The sequence below is a fragment of the Balaenoptera borealis genome, assembly GCF_965194805.1.
Source record: "Balaenoptera borealis genome assembly, chromosome: 20".
NCBI classification, from domain to species: Eukaryota; Metazoa; Chordata; class Mammalia; order Artiodactyla; family Balaenopteridae; genus Balaenoptera; species Balaenoptera borealis.
In genome coordinates, this window is record NC_138879.1 from 49413967 (window position 1) to 49435582 (window position 21616).

At 47.3% G+C, this 21616-nt stretch overlaps 2 protein-coding genes across 7 annotated transcripts in view; one reads left to right on the forward strand and one right to left on the reverse strand.

Annotated features, from left to right (window-relative positions):
* Positions 1–1814: 1814 nt before the first annotated feature.
* The window catches only part of ITGAE (integrin subunit alpha E), a 68730-nt gene continuing 48928 nt past the window's right edge, over positions 1815–21616 (reverse strand). For 2 of the 6 annotated variants that reach the window (XM_082370535.1, XM_082370536.1), the window contains exons 20-31: positions 20360–20433; positions 17026–17158; positions 15086–15184; positions 14493–14572; positions 13714–13791; positions 13131–13194; positions 12941–13048; positions 9491–9547; positions 9079–9174; positions 7815–7910; positions 3097–3207; positions 1815–2137 (exon numbers count right to left, since the gene is read on the reverse strand). In XM_082370535.1, the coding sequence (XP_082226661.1) occupies positions 2042–2137; positions 3097–3207; positions 7815–7910; positions 9079–9174; positions 9491–9547; positions 12941–13048; positions 13131–13194; positions 13714–13791; positions 14493–14572; positions 15086–15184; positions 17026–17158; positions 20360–20433 (1092 nt within the window). In that variant the 3' untranslated portion in view covers positions 1815–2041. Of the gene's footprint in view, positions 2138–3096; positions 3208–7814; positions 7911–9078; positions 9175–9490; positions 9548–12940; positions 13195–13713; positions 13792–14492; positions 14573–15085; positions 15185–17025; positions 17159–20359; positions 20434–21616 lie in introns of those variants that run through there. The other 4 variants (XM_082370537.1, XM_082370538.1, XM_082370539.1 and 1 more) reach the window with 4 other exon arrangements.
* Positions 9496–12324, forward strand: HASPIN (histone H3 associated protein kinase). Its single transcript, XM_082370627.1, has one exon. It carries the CDS (start codon positions 9742–9744, stop codon positions 12085–12087), a length of 2346 nt encoding a protein of 781 aa, XP_082226753.1. The 5' UTR covers positions 9496–9741; the 3' UTR covers positions 12088–12324.

Sequence of the window (21616 nt, forward strand, 5' to 3'; positions counted from 1 at the left end):
CCAATGCAGGGGACATGGGTTCGAGCCCTGGTCCGGGCAGATCCCACATGCTGCGGAGCAACTAAGCCCATGCGTCACAGCTACTGAGCCTGCGTGCTGCAACTACTGAAGCCCATGCACCTAGAGCCAGTGCTCCACAACAAGAGAAGCCACGGCAATGAGAAGCCTGCGCACCACAACGAAGAGTAGCCCCCGATAACTGCAACTAGAGAAAAGCCCGCGACAGTAACGAAGACCCAACACAGCCAAAAATAAATAAATTAATTAATTAAAAATAAAATAAATTTAAAAAGAAAACAGAAACTACTCTAGGTATTTTGAGCAGAAAGGGATTTAATACACAGAGTTAAGTTTCAAATTTGTTGGGAGGACTGGAAAATAAAAACAGGAGGGCTGGTGTCACCCAAAGGTCAAGAGTTGCAAGAAGCCACTACCACTGCCTGTCCTCATCTGCTGCCACCATGCGGCCAGAAGCAGAAGGAAGCCTCCTCCACCTTCTCGTCTCATGCAAGTGCCCCTCACTGGCAAAATCCACACCAGAAGTCCACTGCAAGGGAGCCTGGGAAATGGTTAAAGCCTTCCAGCCCCTGTGATACAGGAGAGCGAGGATGAGCAGAGGAGGTGGTTAAATATTTCAGTAAGTGGTGCTGTGAAAATCAGTTACGGGACTTCCCTGGTGGCACAGGGGTTAAGAATCCGCCTGCCAATGCAGGGGACACAGGTTCGATCCCTGGTCTGGGAAGATCCCACACGCTGCAGAGCAACAAAGTCCGTGCACCACAACTACTGAGCCTGCACTCTAGAGCCCGTGAGCCATAACTACTGAGCCCACATGCCACAACTGCTGAGGCCCGTGCGCCTAGAGCCCGGGCTCTGCAATAAGAGAGGTCACTGCAATAAGAGGCCCGCGCACCACAACTAGGATCAGCCCCCGCTCGCCACAACTAGACAAAGCCTGCGCACAGCAACGAAGACCCAACGCAGCCAAAAAAAATAAAGAAAGAAAATAAAATAAAAAAGAGAATCAGTTATGCATCCAGGGGGGAAAAAAAAACTCAGGTTAAACTCCCTAATTCACACCTTATACCCACATAAATTTTAGAAATAAATCAAAATTTAGAAGAAATAACAATGAAACACCTGAATTAGATAAAGAAGACCAAGGGATCAGAGGGATGACTTTCTACATTATATACGTCTGCACTGCAATGTCTTTCATTACCCATGAAAACAAAGACTGTCCCACTGCAGGTTTGGGAGTGGGGAGATATGGTCAAGTTTTAACAGCATGGAGCATACAAATAAAATAAAATCAGACACTAAGAGCAAAGCCAGCCTGTAACTAGGCCCTAATCTCGGTTCCACCTCCTCCTGTGGATGAGCGAGCGCTCTCTCACTGAGGCACGATGGTCCCCTGAGCAACTCACTCAGCAGGAAGCCAGGCGACGATCGGCACAGGATGTTAAGTAGACACTACAAAACAAAGTCCTGGCCTTCTCCTCTCCCCACTTGTTCCTGTTTTGGTGACCTCCGTTTTTCCACTTTCTACATTTGTTCTGGGGGTGCTTTTTTGTGGCCTCATTTGAAATAATAGGCCACATCTTAGGATCTGAAAATGCCAAACTAGGAGCTGCTTTCGACCACTGTCCCCCAAGATATACTTCGTGGAACACTATTTTGGAAGATGTTAACAGAAACAGCAGGAAGAAAGCTCTCTTAGGCAAATAAGGCTGGGAAATGCTGTATAACTGCATAACCTCCTCTTGGGGGGGGGAATCACAAAGTATATTATATTTGCATATTAAAGGCACATCTGTAAAGAAAACAGTTTTATTTAATACCAAATGTCTCCCAAGTTTCATTTTTGCACAATGCACAGACACTTTGGGGACAATGTATGGTTAAAAAACAACATTCCACAAAACAATGTGCTAGATTCTGCTCTCGATCATCCTAAAGGAAAAGTAATCCACAGGACACCAAGTCTCTAGAAGTCTCCAGGACTGGTTGGTACTCTCTCCCAATGGATGAGGAAGCTGGTCTAATTTTCTTCTTCCAGTAGATTCTCTGATTTCAGCTGGGCCTTCCTTATTCTCTCGAAGTTCAGTTGTTGGTATTTTCTTTTAAAAAAGCCACACTAAAACAAAGGGAGGGAAGCCCAATTACAGGCCTAACCTAACCATCTGTTTTAGAAAACCATCTACCTGGTTGTTGCCAAAATAGCCCCCATGCTCCTCTGCTTCCTCTGAATCTCTCCTGATAATCCAATCCTTCAAGACCCGTCTTAAATACTGCCTTTCCACAAGCCTTTCCTGTGCTCAGTCCCCAGTCAGAAGTGATTTTCCACCTTCCTCTGAACCCCCAGAGCACTTTAACATTTTTAACTTAACTAATTCTGCAAACTACTACAGTTTCAGCTGTACTGGGTCATATATCTATGTAAAAGTACTCAGCCTACTGGGCTGAGGGTAGAAAGAGATCAAGTACAGCCTCCTACACATCAAGAAACTCACAACCTAGCTGAGAAGAGAAATAACTGGAATATAGTGTGACGACTACCCCTTGGAAGGGTTTCTAGAGGGGAGCTCAAAGGAAAAGCATAAAGCTCAGCTCAGAGGACTCAGGAATCTCTGGGCTGAGTTTTAAGGGAAGAGTGAGAGCAAGTCAAAAAGAAGGAAAGGGCTTATGGGTGTAGAGAGCCTAACTGCAAACACAGAGACACGAACCTATTTAGTTCAGTGTGTTGAGAAAAAAGCAAGACTTAAGGGTGGAGAAAGTAGAGGCCAGAGTGGAAGGTTTTGAATAGCAGTGAAAGAGTCTGAACATCAAAACAGGGGAAGGAAAGGAAAGGACTTGAATAGGAGAACGACAATCAGGTTCGTTTTAGGAAAAGATCTCTGTACTCCAATTCTTCAATTAGATCTTTATCTTCTTCAGACAGAAACTGTCTTACTCATTTGCCTCAACAGGCGCGTGGTTGAAGGAAGAGGGGAAGGTGGTCACGAGGCCAGGGAAGCTGCTCTAGGTCAGGGGCTGGCTGTCCTAAGGAGGACTGTGCCCAACACCAGAACCTTTATGAACATGAGTGGAACCGACCTTGACTAGGATGACTATAATCACGATCAAAACCAGAAGGCCACCAACACTGCTTTTAATAATGAGAGACAGAGAATACGCCTCCTCATCTTTCAGGAAGATGACAGTGATCTGGAACAAAACAAAGAGATCATCCAATAAGTCAGGTAAGGCAAAATGAGAAAAAAATTTCACATTATTTTAAGGAGCAAAATCTGAGAACTTGGCAACATACAGTGTATTGATCAAAACTGATGACAGGGGACTTCCCTGGTGGCGCAGTGGTTAAGAATCCGCCTGCCAATGCAGGGGACACAGGTTCAAGCCCTGGTCCAGGAAGATCCCACATGCTGCAGAGCAACTAAGCCCATGCGCCACAACTACTGAGCCCACATGCCACAACTACTGAAGCCTGTGCGCCTAGAGCCCGTGCTCTGCAACAAGAGAAGCCACCACAATGAGAAGCCCGTGCAATGCAACGAAGAGTAGCCCCCGCTCGCCGCAACTAGAGAAAGCCCACACGCAGCAACGAAGACCCAACTCAGCCAAAAGTAAATTAAATAAATAAATAAATAAATAAATAAAAATACTGATGGAATTAAAAAAAAAAGTGTACACACCAATGGTTTTTAGTATATATATAAAAAAAAAACTGATGACAGTAAGGCAAAAAGCTAAACATTTCCTGACGCAGCATCTAAAATTATCTGATGAGATTTCTGGTTTCTGCTTCCACGTGTAAGGAGCTTGGAAGTCACCACTCCATGCTAACAAGTAAAAAGCTGAACAAACTGAAAAATCAACAACAATTTTTGGATCCCGAAGAGAGCGGAGGCCACAAGGCAAATTGCTGCCCCCAAGAGCGGAGGGAGAGACAGAGAGACTGACCCAGAGAGCAGAGGCTCCCCAGCACCAGGGAAGGAAAACCCGAACCGCAACTGACGGGCGGCTGCAAGCGCAGTGCTGACAACCCTGGGGCTTACAAGCTCCAGGAAGCCCAGCCGCGGGGCTGAGCTTTCCTCCGGGAGCTTGACCAGCTGCCCACAGTAAATACTGGAGAAAACACCCTTCATGCTTCCAGCAGGGGGAGGGGAAGAGGAACCATTTTGAAATAAGCCAGAGAACTCTCATCTTAACAAGGCCTGTCCTCAGGGGAAACTAGTTAACTAGCCTAACCTGCTGGGTAATATCAGAGGCTAACTGTCCTGGGGGAAGGGAAGTACCCAACTCAAGCCCACTCTAGCCATCCTGTCCCACCTAATGGGGTTGAAAAAGACTGAGAAACAGGGGTGAAGTTCGCAGTCCAGAGGCACAGGCTCATTAAAAGACTGAGGCCTAATCACAGAACGACAGCACACTGCCTCTCCCCAACACCTCACCACATTCATGAAGGTCCGTCTACAGCAGTTCCTTTTACCTGGTACAGCGTGTCCAGCTACCAAGAGAAAATTACCAGGCATACCAAAAAGCAAAAAAACACAACTTGAAGAGACAGAGCAAGCATCAGAACCAGACACGGTGAGAATGTTGGAATTATCAGACCAGGAATTTAAAACAACCATGACGAATATGCTAAGGGCGCTAATGGTTAGAGCAGTCGGCACGCATGAACGAAGAAAAAGAGCAGACGGGCAATGTAAGTGGACAGATGGAAATCCTAAGAAAGAACCAAAAAGAAACGTTAGAGATGAAAACCCGCCATAACAGGAAATGAAGAATGCCTATGATGCGCTCATTAGTAGACTGGACATGGCTGAGGAAAGAATCTCGGAGCTAGAGATAGCAACAGAATCCTCGAAAAGCAAAGAAAACAAAAACTAAAAACAAAACGAAAGAAAAAAAAAAAACAGAGCACAGGAAAATTATCTGATGACCAAAATACTTTATACAAACTATTTTGCTCTCTTATCTAGGAGAGTTAAGTCAGCCAGGAGACTGTGACCTTCTGTTTGTGAGAGTGAGAGAGAGAGAGAGAGAGAGAGAGAGAGAGAGAGAGAGAGAGAGAGAGAGAGGGAGAGAGGGAGAGAGGGGGAGAGAGGGGGGGAGAGAGAGAGAGAGAGAGATTCTATATTAAGGAGTTTTTGACAGTTTAATAGAGGGTCCCAGCAAATTAAGATCTCTAGGTTTTAAAGAACACTGAAAGACGGAAAATCAAGATTTTACATCCAGGTATGCCCCAAGCTCACCATCTTCAAAATGATTTCTAAGTCCCTTCCAACTCTGTTCTGACAACTCTTTTTGATCTTCCCTAATGACTGATAGGACATTTTCTGACATGAAATACATGACAAAGATAAGGGTCTGCTCTTCACCAGACTAACGTCAGTGACACAGTAATAAATGCAAAATGGCATCCACGTGTACTATTGAAAAGCCCTTCCATTAGAAGTCATCCCAGCATTGCTGTCCAGAGGCCCTCTCCATCCCAGGGCTCAAGCGGAAAACCCAGGGGATGTGCTTCCCAAGTGAGACCCAGACATGGCCCTCCCAAGTTGTGCCCAGCACACAGACCATGGCCAGAAGGCCATCAAGACATCTCTGCCTGCCCAAAACACTGAATTCCCTTCATCCAAGTGTTCAAGCACCAAGGTCAGGGATGCTTTGGAGAGAATTTCTGTATGGGATTGAAGGCTGGACAAATTTACCTTTGAGGCCTCTTCCAATTAAGTCATAAACACTTCCAAGGGTTGACCCTCCAGGCACTGTTTAACTCATACAAGCTGAACTTAAGTTCTGGGCCTTGGGAATAGCGAGGGAGCAACGCAACAGAGAAGAAGAACAGGAAGAGAGCTGGTTTTTTCCTTCGTGGAAGAGTAAAGTGGGGGGCAGCGGGGAGTATGGGGAGAAGACTTGAGAACCTGAGGTTTAAGAAAGTAATGAAAGGAAGTCCCAAGATGACAGTAATGTAACATGTCAGGTTTGAGTAGAAGTACTCCTATTTCTCAAAGCCTCTTCCCTTTTTCCTCTTCCAAAACCACAGGTTCTTAAAGTGCCCTAAAGGTGTCCTGGTAGAGGTGAAGGGAGAAGCAGGACACAGAATACCCCTGCTTGTAGCAAACACTCTTGGTGGCCCACCCAACAGCCATTCTCTCCTTTCCTAGTTTGTTCGGAAGTCATGACTGGTCTAAGCTGATCATGACAAAGTCATCCCGCTTTGCCAGTGAGCTCTGCCAGTGACTGACACGAGATCTAGTTCTCACTAATAAGTTATAAGGAGATTATCTGCTGGGAGTTTTTAGGAAAATTGTCCTCCTTGCAAAGGGAAGGCTGGAATTCCCTGGCAGTCCAATGGCTAGGACGCTGCGCTTCCACTGCAGTGGGCATGGGTTCAATCCCTGGTTGGGGAACTAAGATCCCACGTGCCACACATAGTACAGCCAAAAAAGAAAGAAAGAAAAGGGAAGACAAATGAGGAAAAACTCCTTTTGCTACTGACCTCTTGGCTTCTATTTTGTATACTGCCATGTGAAAATATATCGCTGGGAGAAGTGGAAAGTGGCAACTTTGTGGCAGCCACAAGGGAAGGCGTCCCCAGCACACGGACGGTAGAGCACAAGATTCAAAGGAGCCAGGCCGTTGACACCGGTCTGCCTCCCTCACTGGATAAACAACAGAGGCCTTTATGGCACATTAGCGCTAGTGTCTTGCAGCTGAAATGTAAATACTTTGCTTGGGGTCCTGAATTTTAAAAAAGGAAAATCATCGTGGGGACTCTATGCTATAGAAATAAAAGCATCAGTAAGTAAAAGGGGGAAATGTATACATAAATTATTTAAGAATGTGCATTTAAGAAACTGTTAACAGTAATTCCCTTTGGGAAGAGGGAATCAGGGGTGTGGAAAGGGGGAAGTAAAGGAACCATTATTTTTTGTTTGGGATCGTTGTGTAAGGCTTGGATTTTCTTGCTTTTCTATTTAATAAAAAAAAATCTGAGCAATGGGATAACGGGGCACTTCTCTTTCTTCCATATCATTTTCTGTATTAGGAATACTTAAAAATAAAAGGAAATGTTTTTCCTGACATGTTTGGAGAACTGCGCCTTTCCCCTCCTCCAGGGAGGAAATCAGAGGACCTAATGTTTAGCGATCCAGCCTCACCCTCTTGACATTCCTTCCAATACTGAATCATGCCTAACTACAGAGCTCACAGATGGACCATCTCTGACGCCGGCAGCACATCTAGGTGAGTGTCAACAAGAATGACAATTCAGGGTGGCACACACAGTATTCGGCCCACAGATCACAAAGGTCAGTCTGACTTGCAGTCGTACTTCTGCAAAACGAATCCAAGGGTTCTAGTACTTAGTCTAAGACTTATAAAAAAATTATGCATTCCTGAGTATTGTAACCGTGCAACATTGTAACTAAACACTGATACCACACACTAAGAAGAGAGTTGTTATATACCCCCTCCCCAAAAATTTCTCACCTAAGAAATTTAAAAAAAAAAACATTTTCAAATCAAAGTATATATAGCTGTTGATTCCAGCCTAGTTATTTCAACTGAGACTTCCTCTGCTTAGGTCTCTTATTCAGTTGCCTCATTTCAGAGACAGAAAAATTGAGGCAGAAGCTGAGTAACTCAAGGTCACGGAGGCAGTTGCTGGCAGAGTCAAGATCAGAGGTGATAAGACTAAAACGGGAAGAGGGCAACAGCCAAGTGTCTGTACGGGGGCGCTAAGGCCAGGCACAGTTTTCCCAGGACATCACCCAGAAAACGAGAAGACAGCCAGGGATTACCTTAGTTCTATGGTTCTCTGCATTGAGCCCCTCATATAGAGATTTGTTGAAAGATATTTCACCAAGGATCTGCAGCTCAGTCACATCTCTTCGTAACTATAAGATGGGGAAGGAAAAAAAACGAAACACATTTTAGACATGGACTTAGTTCTTTTTTTTTTTTTTTTCAGTTAACTGTTTAAAAAGTTTTTATTGGAGTATAGTTGATTTAAAACAGACTTACTGTTCTTGGACAGCACTCATCATCTGTCCCTTTAAACGTGTTCCTTCTCCAGTATTCCTCAGCAACCACAAAGTCACCCAAGCAAGAAACCTGCAGTTATACCTCAACTTCTTTTCCCTTATCCTTTACTTCATGCCACACCCTCATCGACCTACCCACACGCCCCAAGTCAGTTGTTGATGATTCTTTTTGTTTTTTAGCCTCTCTTGCACCTGTCCCTTTTTCTCCATCCTCATTGCTACCTCTTCAGCTCAGATCTCATCATCCTCACCTGGATCATCACAAGACGTTAAACTAGACTTTAGTCCCTACCTTTGAATGAGTCATCAGGGAAGGCCTAAGAGGTAACATGTGAGTTAAATACAAGAAGAAACCACATACATGGAGATCTATGAGAAAAGCAGTGTCATGCAGAAGGAACAGCAAGTACAAAGAACCTGTGGCCAGAACAATACTGGCAAACTGGAGTATAAGAAGCAGGGAAGAGGCGAGAACTAGGAGATTAAGTTGAAGAAGCAAGCAGAGACCAGATCACAGGGTGCCTTGCACACCACTGAAAAAGACAAATTTTAATCTAAGTGTATTCAAACTTTTTTAAAAAGCAGATAAGTGGCACAGTGCCTTCTTTTAAAACATAGCTGTTATATGAAGAACGTTTGTAGAGGGCATGGCAAAAGCAGAGGCAAGAGCAGAGAGAAGGATACTGCAATAAACCCAGTAAGAGGGGTGGCCTGAACTACAACAGTACCAGTGGAGATGGAGAGAAGTGAATGGATTTAGAATATATTGGGGGGGCAGGGGGTAGAATCACAGAGCTTGCTGCTGGAACAGATATGGGGATGAAAGAAAAGGAATCGCAAGTAATTCCTAGAATTCCTAGTAAGTAACCCGAATAAGTTACCCTAGTTAGTAGCCCTGAGTAAGTGGGTAAGCAACAGGTTGGGATAGGAGGTGGATCAAGAGACCTGTTTTGGACATGTTATATTTGGAGACGCTATTATCCTTCTTAGGGTAACAGCAGGATAATCAAATCTCAAGTACCTGTTCTGATTGACTCAAGGAGACCTCTGCAGCCACGGTTACATTTTCTTTATCCGAGGTGACGTTACAGCTCACTGAATGCCATTCTTCCACATGCTGGAAGAAGGTGTGTGTTAGTTGGCACAATTCCTCTTCGGGTGGAAAAGCCGGGAACTTTAACACTTGGCACACAGAGCACCTCAAGGCCCCGGAATAGAGAGTGTGAGCAGTTTCTGCGCTCACTTGGCTCGAGCAAAGCCGCAACCCTGGCAAACGTGACCCAGTGTAGAGGCTAAGGGGCGCCTTGGGACAGCCCTGCCTGTGCTTTCAGGGGAAACCTCGGAAAAGTAGAATCCGTGCGTCTCACGTCACCCGCTTCAGGACCTCTCCCTCCCGGCCGCCCCGCCCCGGCCTCTCGGACGACTGCGCTCACCTGAACCAGATCGCTCCCACAAACGCGCTCCGGACTCTGGGTGCACACAGTGTGAGCCTGAAACAAGACCCATTCCCGCGACGCAATGAGAAAGCCAAACCGCCATACTTATCCGCCCTCTCCCACTTCCCGCGAGACCCATCGTGATTTGCGGGCGCTAGGACCCGGCGGGCAGGCGAGCCGGCGCCCGGGTCTGCGTCTCTAAGAAGTCTCGCGGTGTTTGCATTTGAACTGCCTGGCGGGTGTCGGCGATGGCGGCGTCACTCCCGCGACCCGGCAGTCGGCTCTTTCGAACGTATGGGGTAGCCGGCGGCGGGGGGCCGCGGCGGCGTCCGGGCCAGGCAGCGGTGCAGTGGTTCCCGCCGCAAGACCGGAAGCGTTTCTTCAGCAGCAGTAGCAGCGACGCCAGCGGCGGCGGCCCCTCGAAGTCTGTCGTCTCCGACGATCCTGACGACCCCGACTTCCGCGGCAGCCCGGTGGGTCAGCGGCGGAGGCGCGCTGGCGGCCGACTCTCCAAGGACCGGCCGAGTCTGATCGCGACCCCGAGACGCCTGAGGCTGCGAGCGCGGTGCCCGCAGAAGTGCAGCACCCCCTGCGGCCCGCTCGGACCGCCGCCCTTCCCCAACGGCCACCCAGGCCTCCTGAGCCCGGACCTCAGTGTGTGCGGCCAGCCCAGGGACGGCGGCGAGCTGGGCACCAGTGCCTCCCTGTTGAGTTCTCCGGCCTCTCCCGGCCCCGGGTCCCCTGCCCCAGGAGACAGCATCTGCGCCGACCCCCCCGCCTTTCTGGACGCAGCCTCTGAAGCTCCGAGCGGCTTCCAACTCCCAGAAGCCTCCCTGGACCAGGCACCTCTCCCTTCTTCCCAGGAGGCAGAGACAGCAGGAGGCAGGCTCACCAGGTTGGCCCACCAAGCCCGTGCCAGCCTCAGGTCAGCTCTCTGTAGCTTTTTGGACTCAGGAAATCCTGAGGATTCTGAGCCTGGGCCAGATGGGAAGAATATGCGAGAGTCCTGCTGTGACAGGGAACTGGTAGGGAGGAGGATGGAGAGCCCAGGTTTATCCAGCACGGGTAAGAAGAGGGCCACAGACCAGGACTCCGGTCGAGAGGCTGGGTCTCAGGAGGCTGTCCAGATAGAATACGGGGAGGCCCGTGGGTGCAAGGGTGGTATGGCACCTGGGAAAAGCAACAGGCCTGAGAGAACCGGGCCAAGCCGGAAAAGGAAGCATCAAGAGACAGCAGAAACCTCCCTCTGCCATCACCACCAGTTTAAAAAAGGCCAAAAGATGGAAAAAGATTCATTCGTCACCCAGGACCTGACTCGTTTACAGAATGCCTGCTCTTGGACCAAAGCCAGGGCCTCCTTCAGCTTCCACAAGAAGAAGATGGTGACCGCCGTGTCAAAAGTGTGCAGCGTCTACACCATTGCCAGTTCTCTCTCTGAGTCCCTCATATCAGAATATTCAAACCTTCCTGTCACAAACAGAACAAACAGTGCCCTGGACCCTTGGCACTTTTCCTCCATGTATTTGCTCACCCCCTTAAAGACACTACATGCCACAGAAAAAAAGGCATCCGATGCAGAAAAGGTTTATGGGGAATGCAGTCAGGAGGGTCCTATCCCCTTCAGCGACTGCCTTTCCTCAGAAAAACTGGAATGCTGTGAGAAGATTGGGGAAGGGGTGTTTGGTGAAGTGTTTCAAACAGTTGCTAACCACACACCTGTAGCCCTAAAAATCATTGCTATTGAAGGACAGAAGTTAGTCAATGGAGCTCATCAGAAAACTTTTGAGGAAATCCTGCCAGAGATCATCATCTCCAAAGAGTTGAGCCTCTTGTCTGATGAGGTATGCAACCGTACAGAAGGCTTCATTGGGCTGAACTCGGTACACTGTGTTCAAGGATCTTACCCTCCCTTGCTCCTCCAGGCCTGGGATCGCTATAACTCAACCAAAGGGTCTGCAAATGACCGGCCTGACTTTTTTGAGGAAGACCAGCTCTTCATCGTGCTGGAATTTGAGTTTGGAGGGATCGACTTAGAGCAAATGAGAACGAAGCTGTCCTCCATCGCCACTGCAAAGAGCATTCTGCACCAGATCACCGCGTCCCTTGCCGTGGCAGAGGCATCGCTGAACTTTGAGCACCGAGACTTGCACTGGGGGAACGTGCTCTTAAAGAAAACCAGCCTCAAAGAGCTCCACTACACCCTCAATGGGAAGACGAGGTCCATCCCCACACGAGGGCTACAGGTCAACATCATCGACTACACCCTGTCACGCTTGGAGCGGGACGGGATCGTGGTTTTCTGTGACATTTCCATGGACCAAGACCTGTTTACAGGAGAAGGTGACTACCAGTTTGAGATCTACAGGCTGATGAGGAAGGAAAACAACAACTGCTGGGACGAATATCACCCTTATAACAACGTGCTCTGGCTACACTACCTCACAGATAAGATCCTGAAACAAATGACCTTCAAGACCAAAGGTAACACCCCTTCCTTGAAGCAAATGAGGAGAAAGATCAAGCATTTCCATCAGACTATGTTGAACTTCAGCTCTGCCACAGACCTGCTCTGCCAGCACAGTCTGTTTAAGTAAGCTGGGGTTGCTGACCGCCCCCAAAGGAGAGGGCACAGGTCTGGAAGCCCCTGATGCCGTTTTTAACCTCTATCCCCACAGCAGGGTGGGATTCCTGTTCTTACAGGTTTCCAATCAGCTTTTCAAACAAGAATTTTGTTTCCAAGTGGAAGCTGAAATGTTTGTTGAAATGTTTAAACTTAACAACTATTCTTTAAAAATAAACTATACATGAGAACAAGTGTTTACAACTGAAAAGCCCTCTTTCTGTCGGCAGACTCCCTTTTGTAAATTCCTTTCCACGTTTTCCTTTTTGAGCCTTGACACTTTATGTAGCCTGAGCAGGAAAAAAAAAGGAACGCCCAAGGCCTCAGCTGTCACACTGATCAGAGCCTGTCGCTGTAGGTGTCGTAAGGCTGGCTTTGACAGACGAGCCAACTGAGAGCAAAGAGGCTGTAGCGGAGCAGAGTCCTGGCAGACAGACTGCAAGGCAAGCGGGAAGGAAGACGGTAGGCAGTTTATAGGGGGACGTGCGAGAAATGCCACGTGTTTATCAAGCTCATTTGCCAGGCACAAAGAGAAGCAGAATTTATCGATGATTTTCAAATGGAAAATAAATTTCTCCATGGCTACTCAAAAGGTTTGAATTTTGCTTATTTTTTCATCAAGGGAAGAAAAACTGGAATGTCACTTTAAGGGCTGAGTGGTTAATATTCCTTGTGAACATGACTTTGGTAATTTACGCCTAAAATGTGTTCCCAGGTTAACTAATCTTTTTCTACTCCTTTTCTAGAGTTCTAGTTTTTATACCTTTGAGAATCCACAGTCACTCTGGAAAGAGATGTGATGGTGATATAGAACCGCCTCTATGTACCTGAGTCTTGGTCAGGTTCTTCACTCTTATGACCTGGAAACCTTGTAATTTAACTGGAACACAAATTTGCAGCTGGAACTCGGCTCCAAAGAGGTTCTCCCCATGTATCTGCAAAATAAATCAGAGTGGGAAGTCACGGCTGGCGTTGCTTTGCCACCTGTGGCTTTGCAATGACAAGCACAGCACTTACATTGAAGAGGAACTCTTTGTGGTGGGAAAGCCCCTGGCTTGTGTTCATGTACGTCACCGATGGTCTGCATTTGAGAGGACATGGGTTAGGCCTCAAGGCCCCTTTCTCATTTTAAAAAACCTCAATGCTACCAATTGGATACACTAGGACAGAGGGCACCTGATCCTTAATAGGGATCAAAGCTGAATATCAAAATGTAAGGTGGTGGTAGGGCAGGTGGGATCAGGTTAGAATATTCGAATTCTGTATATTTGGGCTGGTCCTGTATCTAATTATAATGCCTTAGAGTGGCCTTACTTTTTTCCTTCCTTTCTTCCCAATCCCATAGCCCCTCTCTTCCCTCCTTAGCATCGCATCAGTTCCCTTTTGTATCAAGACCAGTTGGCACTGCTCCTCCTTTGATTATGACCATGGGGTTTCTAGGACCCAACTGTTAGTGCCCTAGACGTCATTGGGCGCCTGGGTTCTAAGCAGCCTCCTCTCAGGGAAGGGCAATGCCCACATCTACCTGACCACAAGTTCCACCCACAAGAGAAAATGCCTGAAGCTGTCCCGCAGGTGTGGGCCCCTTGGAAGTACTTACTTGGGAAGAACTGCAATGAAGGCATGTTTGAAATGAAGGCTGTGGGTCTTACTGACCAAAGACCTTCTTTCATTGGAACTAGGAAATAAGAATGTCAGTTTATAGCACACCTGCTTTGTACACATGGCTTCTTACCTTGGCTTCCTGGGATCACTGGGGGTCAGATAGAAAAGACTCTGGGAGATAAGCAATTAGAGTGCAGAAGACGCTCTAGAAGACCATACTTAGAGAAACTGATTTTAAAAGGGTTTCTCAACCTTGATAATATTGACATTTGGGGCCAGATAAGTCTTTGTGAGAGGCTGTTCTGTATATTGTAGGATGTTTAGCAACGTTCCAGGCCTCTACCCACTAGATGCCAGTAGCACCCGCCCCAAGTGGTGCCAGTCAAAAGTGTCTTCAGGCGTTGCCCCTGGGGGCAGAATCACCCCTGTTTGGGAATTTTCCCAACACCGTACCCGACTCTACCCCAAACACAGAGGTTTTGCAGAAGACAGAGCTTCTCCGAAGTTAAATGAACCAGAATTAGAGCTCCAGTCCAAAGCTCATTCTTCCAGACCATACCATAGTTTTACTTTGTCAGTAAAAGAACATTTTAAATATCTTCGGTAACAAGAAGGGAAAGCCAAGTCACAGCAGGGACACACATGCCTTCTCAGGGCTCACTGAGGTTCCCCTTCCTGGGCAGTGAGGGAGCCAGAGCTATTACGCATGCACATGGGAGGGAGGCTTCTTGCAGGGCCACAGGCTGGGCCTGCTGTGACACAGGCATTACTTACTTGGTGATTGTCACAGCGATGTCGGCTGTCCTGTTTGGAAAGGCACTCTCCTCCAGCTGCCAAACTAATGAAAAGTTTGCCTGTTTAAACAAACAAAAAAGGTCACTTGATTCCCCTTTATACCACTCACAACTCAAACTGCTTCCTACTAACTAAACAGTCCTGGGAAACATAATTCATACTCCTCATGTTCTTGTAGCACAGCATGCTTCAAGGTCCGTTATTCCACGTTAAGCCTCACAATGTCACGATGGAGTAAGTGGGGCAGACAGGATTATTCCCCTTTACAGTTGAGGAAGCTGCTTCAGAGATTTCCCACAGCACAGAGATTATCAGTGGCAGATCAGGGACTCATAACTTCGGGTCTGATGCTCCTTGCACACTGCCCCCAGCTTCACTCTGCTGTACTGGGGTGCGTCAACCATTTATCTGTGGCTGTATCCCTCACCCCCACCACTCCCTACTTTCAGAGCACACTTGGCCGCTCTGAGCACTCAGAGTGGAGACCGCAACTGAGATTCTAATGAGACTGGGAAGTAGAAGACACCAATCCCAGGGTAGTGAGAAGAGTCAGCCAATCAAAACAGACTCACAGATGACCTCTTGAGTATGGGGTGACCGATCTTGCAGTTCATGACCAGGACAGAAGCAGTTGGTTTAGGGTCATCGCACTGAATGTTTGGAGAAGGAGGCTGTTAACATAAAAGACGTTTTTGTTTTGTTTTGTTTTTGACATTGATTTTAAAAGGCAAAAAAAGGAGCAGTTTCCTTACACCCATTCAACATGCCAGACGCCCTGCCAGGAGCCAGGGACACAAATAAATTAGACTTTGTCCTTGTCTCCCTCACAAGCTGGGCAGAAGGGCTCAATACTAGATGGTTGAGGAATTTAAATACAAGGCCTAAGGAGTGGTTCTGTGAGAGCAGTACAGAGAAAAGCAGTAGAGAAAGATGAGGTCCAACCAGGAGGATTCAAAGTCTTCATGGGAAAGGAGACATTTGAACTGGGCCTTGGACCAGTGCGGATTTCATGTGCTGAGCGAGGCAGGAAGGCCAGCTTGAGCCCAAGCACTGCCATACAGCCTCTGTCAGCCACGGTTCCTCATCCAGACCACGGAATACAGAAAATGACTTGAGTCATTTTCTTAATTTCTTAACTATTTTCTTAATTCTCCCGAGGATGTTGCATCTAGTTCCATTCTAGATGCGTAGGCGATCATGGCATTCTTCTCATGTATTGGACGCTGTCTTAGCCCAAATAGCCTCAGACCACTAGGGACACACTCGTAGGATGACGAAGCCAGGTTTGTTGGCTCATTACAATGAGGAAAACTGCACTGTGGTGTATCTCACCAAACAAAGGAAAAGATAGTTATTAAAGGATTCTGGGGAAAGGTGGAATTCGGGGAAAATGTAAACAAAGCAGTGTTTTGATAGGCCCAAAACAAAGCAGGGCTGTGTGTAAAAGGGCCACTCAGCATCAGGTCTGGACTGCAAAGTGGACTCAGGGACCCATTTCCTTGGAAACTATTAAGGTGAATGTGAAAAGTTATGTCCAGAAACATTTTATCTGAAGCTCCAAGCCTCAGATGGAAAATGAGAGTGCTTCTCTTTGTCAAAGTGGCTTAGACTCTCCAGGCAAGAGTAAGATGGTTTCATAATTACAGATAAAACTTCAAACAGCAAAGTTGCTGACTGCCTATGATTTTAGGGAACAAAATTTCTCAGTGTTACAATACTTTACAGCTGCAGGGTGTCCTTGGGAGAAATACTGTTTCCTAGTATCTTGCAGCTGGTTTTGAGTCTGTGCTCCCAAGCTGATGAAAGGCTGAGCAGACTCTTACTTTCCAGTCCAAGCTACTTTATTAGAGATTATTTCTCTCTCAGAACTCTAGTTAAGAAAGGCTGCAAGGGGACTTCCCTCATGGCGCAGTGGTTAAGAATCCACCTGCCAATCAATGCAGGGGACACGGGTTCGAGCCCTGGTCCGGGAAGATCCCACATGCCACGGAGCAACAAATCCCGTGTGCCACAACTACTGAGCCTGCGCTCTAGAGCACGCGAGCCACAACTACTGAGCCCGCGTGCCACAACAACTGAAGCCCGCGCACCTAGAGCCCAGCTCCACAACAAGAGAAGCCACCGCAATGAGAAGACCACACACCGCACGAAGAGTAGCCCCCGCTCGCCACAACTAGAGAAAGCCCGCGCGCAGCAACGAAGACCCAATGCAGCCAAAAATGAATAAATAAAATAAATAAATTTATTAAAAAAAAAAAAAAAGAAAGGCTGCAAGCAAAAGGAGTGATTGGGCAGCAAAATAGCACCATTGAAGATTTTTAAAGCAGAGAATGACACGATTGGATCCACGGCATATAGTTGGATTAGAGGGGGTATCCATCTAGTTAATAATCATTTACTGGATGGACCAGGGTGAGGCCGGAGGCAGAGTTAGGAGGTTGCTGTAACAAAGCAAGTATGCCGGAAGGGAAAGCCACGAGCAGTGTGGTTCCCAAACTGCTGTCATAGTTACCTTTTGTATCCTCTTAAACTGCAAGTTTCTGGGGTAATTCAAAGCCATGCTTGTCATGTAGGAATCTTCCCCAGAGTTAATTAGGCTAATGTTCATGCTCAGCTCCTTTGTGAGACCCACCACCAATTCCTGCCTGCACAGGGTAGGCAAATAGATAAATGTTACCAGTTTAATCTGTACAAACCTCAGTGCAATACAACAGCACCTTTTTAACTAATTTCTTAGATAAATTGCTTAAAGGATACATTTAGCCTAGATTTTCTTCCCCTCAACATAAGCAAACATCTGGACTGCCATACCTCAGCTGCTGTGTGACATGACCATTTATGTAATGTTTACCATGTGTCAAGGACTGTGTTAAATGCTTCACACGCTCAGTCAATCCTCGTAATAACCCTATGAAATAGTACGGTTGCTCTCTGTTCTATAGAGAAAGGAACAGAAGCCAAGGGAGGCTAACTAGCTTGCCTGAGGTCCAGCAGCCTCAAAAGGGAGTTGGGAGAAGTGGATCTAAATCCTCTTTCTACCACCAACGCACTGTGACCCTAGGCAACGTACTTCGTGACACAAATTCATCCATCTCACATACATTTACAGAAGACTTTCTCTGTGCCAGACACCCTGCTCGACATGGGAGAAACAGCACGCGGGGGACAGATGCTGCCCCTGCCCCCGTCTTGGCCTCAGCCTTCCCACCCACAAAATCATCCCGGCCCTTCCAATTTAAAGGCTGTGGGTTAAAACATGAATCTGTTCAGCCTGGAGAAGACTTGGGGACATGTAAGTGCTTCTTTCCATCCGCTGAGGCACCATGGGGCCCCTCAGTAATTGAGACCTACAGGGAAACATATCAACAACAAAGAAAACTTTCTAACCCTCTGAAAGGTTCAAAGATGGAATGTGCAGCTCTCGAGAGTAATGTGACCTCTGTCTTGCTGTGTTGTTTTTGTTTTTATCACAGCTGAGAAAAGGATAGATTTGAGGGCTTGAGGGGGCAGAGGCAGAGCCTGTCTGGGAGATGATACAGGCCTGAAATCAGACAGTAGTAGTGGGGATGGGGAGGGGGTAGAAACCAGAGGTGATAAGGCCGTGCTTGCAAGCAACACAAAAAAGAGAGAGGAGTCAAGGATGCCTCCTGAGTTTCCAGCTTGGATGACCGAGTGGGGCTAGTCATGAGGGGGAGAACACAGGGGGAAGACCAGAGGGCGGAAGTTGATCAGATGGGTGCAGTCCAGGGCATGATGAGAGGTTCCCAGAGGATAGGAAGGCAGAGATGTTGAAATGTCAGTAAGGTATCCTGTTCTAGAGCCCAGGAGAGAGATCTGAGAGTCACTGGAATATTTACCAGGGGTTCTCAACCTGAGGGCCGGGGCAGTTTCAGAGGGCCCCAAATGCAAACACCAATGTATGCAAGTGTGATCTTCTAGGGAGAAAGCTCTGTAGTCTCCCTTAGATTCTTTAGGAGATCCACGTCCACAAAAAAGGTCAAAACCATTGAGGCATTTGGATGCTAAGGATTAGGTTCAATACTTTTGAAAAAAGAAGAGACTGCTGGCTGTGAACACTAGGGGGTGATGTAGGGCCAGCTGTTTCACTGTCTACTTCACAAGGACGTGGCTGGGCCGGCTTTCTTGGCTGTAATTAATTCCGTTAGAAACAACTGCGTCTCCTTGTTAGACTGGCTTCCAAAGCACTCAAAAGCCTTGAATTGGATCCTTAGTGACTGAGAGGGGCAGCGCTAAGCCATCCACATCTGAAACGCCAGTCCTGCAAATGTCTATGAGAAGGCTTACCAGGACTCAGAGAACAGTGCTCTTCCCCAGAGATGCCAACTCCGGCCAACTGGCCATCAGTGCCATGTTACACACACAGCACTAGGAGTCAGGGAAGGCATTTTAAGACCACCACATGTCCAAAGCCAAACTCATGATCTCTTCCTCCCCACCCTGCCTTCCAAAACAATTCTTCCAAAAGCTGCCCTAATTCAGCTCTTGACATCACCATCATTCTAGAATGCAGTGTGGTCCGACAGAACTTCAGCAGTAATGAAAATGACCTATTCTGTGCTGTTCAATACCACTAGCCATATGCGGATACTGAGCACATGAAATGGGCCTAGTGCAACTAAGGAACTAAAATTTAATTTTAATTAATTTCAATTTAAATAACCAAGTGTGACCAGAGCCTATTGTATTGGACAGCACAGTTCTAGATGCTCAGGCTGAAGTGTTGAAAGACTTCTTAGACCCCTCTCTTTCTCTCACTCCCCACATCCAATCTGCCATCCAATCCTTTGGGCTCTAACTTCAAAATATAACCACCTTCATTGCTACCACCCTGGCCTAAGTCACATCACTTCTCACCCGAGTTACTACAATAGCTCGCTACTATTGCCCCGCCTCCTCCAGTGTAGGAGCCTACAGTCTACTCTCAACACAGCAGCAAGAATGATCCTGTTAAAGTGCACGGTCACGTCATTCCTCTGACTTCTCAGCTCGCGGTAAAAGTCCTCATGGAGATGCAGCCACGTATGACCTTTCCTCCCCTCACGTGACCTCTCCCTCCCTCATCTACTGCAACTATGCTGGTGTCCTGGCTCTTCCTCCCATCTCCAGGGCATTTGCAGGTGCTCTTCCTTCAGACACCTGCAGAGTTCATTCCTCCACCTCCTCTTGCATGCACCCAAATGTCGCCTTCTCCATGAGCATTCTCCTGACCACTCTATTTAAAACTGCCACCCCACCTCGCCCCGGCATTCCCTCCCACCTTCCCTGCCTTCTTTCTCTTCATAGTATTGATACATCTCATCAACACAAAGTTGACTTATTTATTATCTTCTCCCCCTAAAAGCACCAGGAGGGCCGGGATTTTTGTGTGTTGTTTACCGATGTATCTCTAGCACCTAGAGTGCTGGGCACAGAGGAGATGCTCCATAAATATGCAATGAATTAAGTAATTTGGTTAAGAGGTGAGCCAGGGAAGAGGTTACCTCTAACTGAGGTGGTCCTAGGAGTGAGAGACACTGAGTTACGAAAATAGCGTTGTCCAGGATGTCCAGAGACCTGGGTGTAAGTTCACCCAATGATCATGTGACCCCACACAGGCCCTCAACTACTGAGTCTGTTGCCTAATCTATAAAATAGGAATACAAATTTCTGTCTTTCCTCCCTCCTTGGGTGCGTGGGGAAGCAAGAGATAATAAGTGCAGAAGCCCTTTGTGGGCCATGAGGGGAAGGGGGAGGAAGTGAGCGATCTGTCCTGGTGAGGGGTTTGCCCAGGTAAGCCTTCAGGAGGAAGTTAACTGCAGAAACCGTGACGACTGGATTCAACTCACTGAGAGAGGGTGGTGGCCAACTGTAGCTCAGCGACACAAAACAGCTTATTCTTGCAGGCCTTCTCGTAGGGCAGCTGTAACCAGACAGAGAGGGGCAGGATCAGCCCAGGGACCCCGCCATCCCCGCCTTGCTTCATGATCTTCTCCTTAGGACATTCCTGTCCCTCCTGCTGACTCTGAGAAGTGCAGGTAAAGGTTGACAGGCTGGGGTTGTGTCCACATGGCCATGAGAGCTGTGACTGTGACATTCCTTGGCTTGTCAGGAATGGGGACGTGCTTGGTCCTACAACACAGGTACCATGCGTCAGGCCACTGGCCAAGGTCAAAAATGGGGTGACCTTTGTGAAACGGTGGGAGTGCCTGTCACTTTCATATTATGCTAATTAAGCAGCAACACTCACAACTCACTATTTTGAACATTTGGGGGAGGAAAACCCAAGTGAAGAAAAGCTTCCTTAGTCCTCTTAAGTAGAGCAGCAACAGCAGGGGACAAAAGGGGGTACATAACCAAATATTGTCAAGGTCCAGTCCCGTGAGGTCCTCTACCCCCATGGCTAGTCTTCTCTGTAGGTTAAATATTCCCCCTTGCAATCTTGCCTACACCAAACAAATTCAGAAAGTCGCACTGGGTCCAAAAGGCCCAGTCAAGGTTGAAAAGCTCCAGCTCAGGCTGAAAAATCAAGTTTTCTAAAGGAGCTGGTCTATTTTTTATTCTGAAGGAACCACAGCCAGCTCTCTAACTGGGGAATCTCTGCATTTATCTTCCCAGCAGCCAGTGACCATCGCAGCAGCTTTATTAAACAGCAGCAAGGACTGTTTCCATGACCTGGAGCTAGAGTGGGAGCCCAGAGCTAGAAAGAAAACCTTCTGCTTCCCAGAGAAGGGAGATGCAGTTCGCAGAAGTCAGAGCTTGGAGCTCTATCTGACTGGGTCAACAATTGGGGGCAGGCTTTTTTAGTTTTGTTTTTAATACAGCCAAGCAGCCTGCTCTCTTTCAGCAGGATTACAACACCCTAAGCTCCCAGCTAGAACTCATTCTCTGGAAACATCTATGTGCCTAACCTAACACCAAATCATTTCCCTCATCCATTTTATCAGTGGGATAATTTTTTTAAAATCTCTTTGCCAAACCATCAAACTAATAATTGATTAAGGTAAGAATCCTGAATGGATGTTAAACAGGATATATGCATAATCTCAAAGCATCTCCCCATAAGATACTTATTAATTACAAAGGGAAATAGCACCAGGAATGGA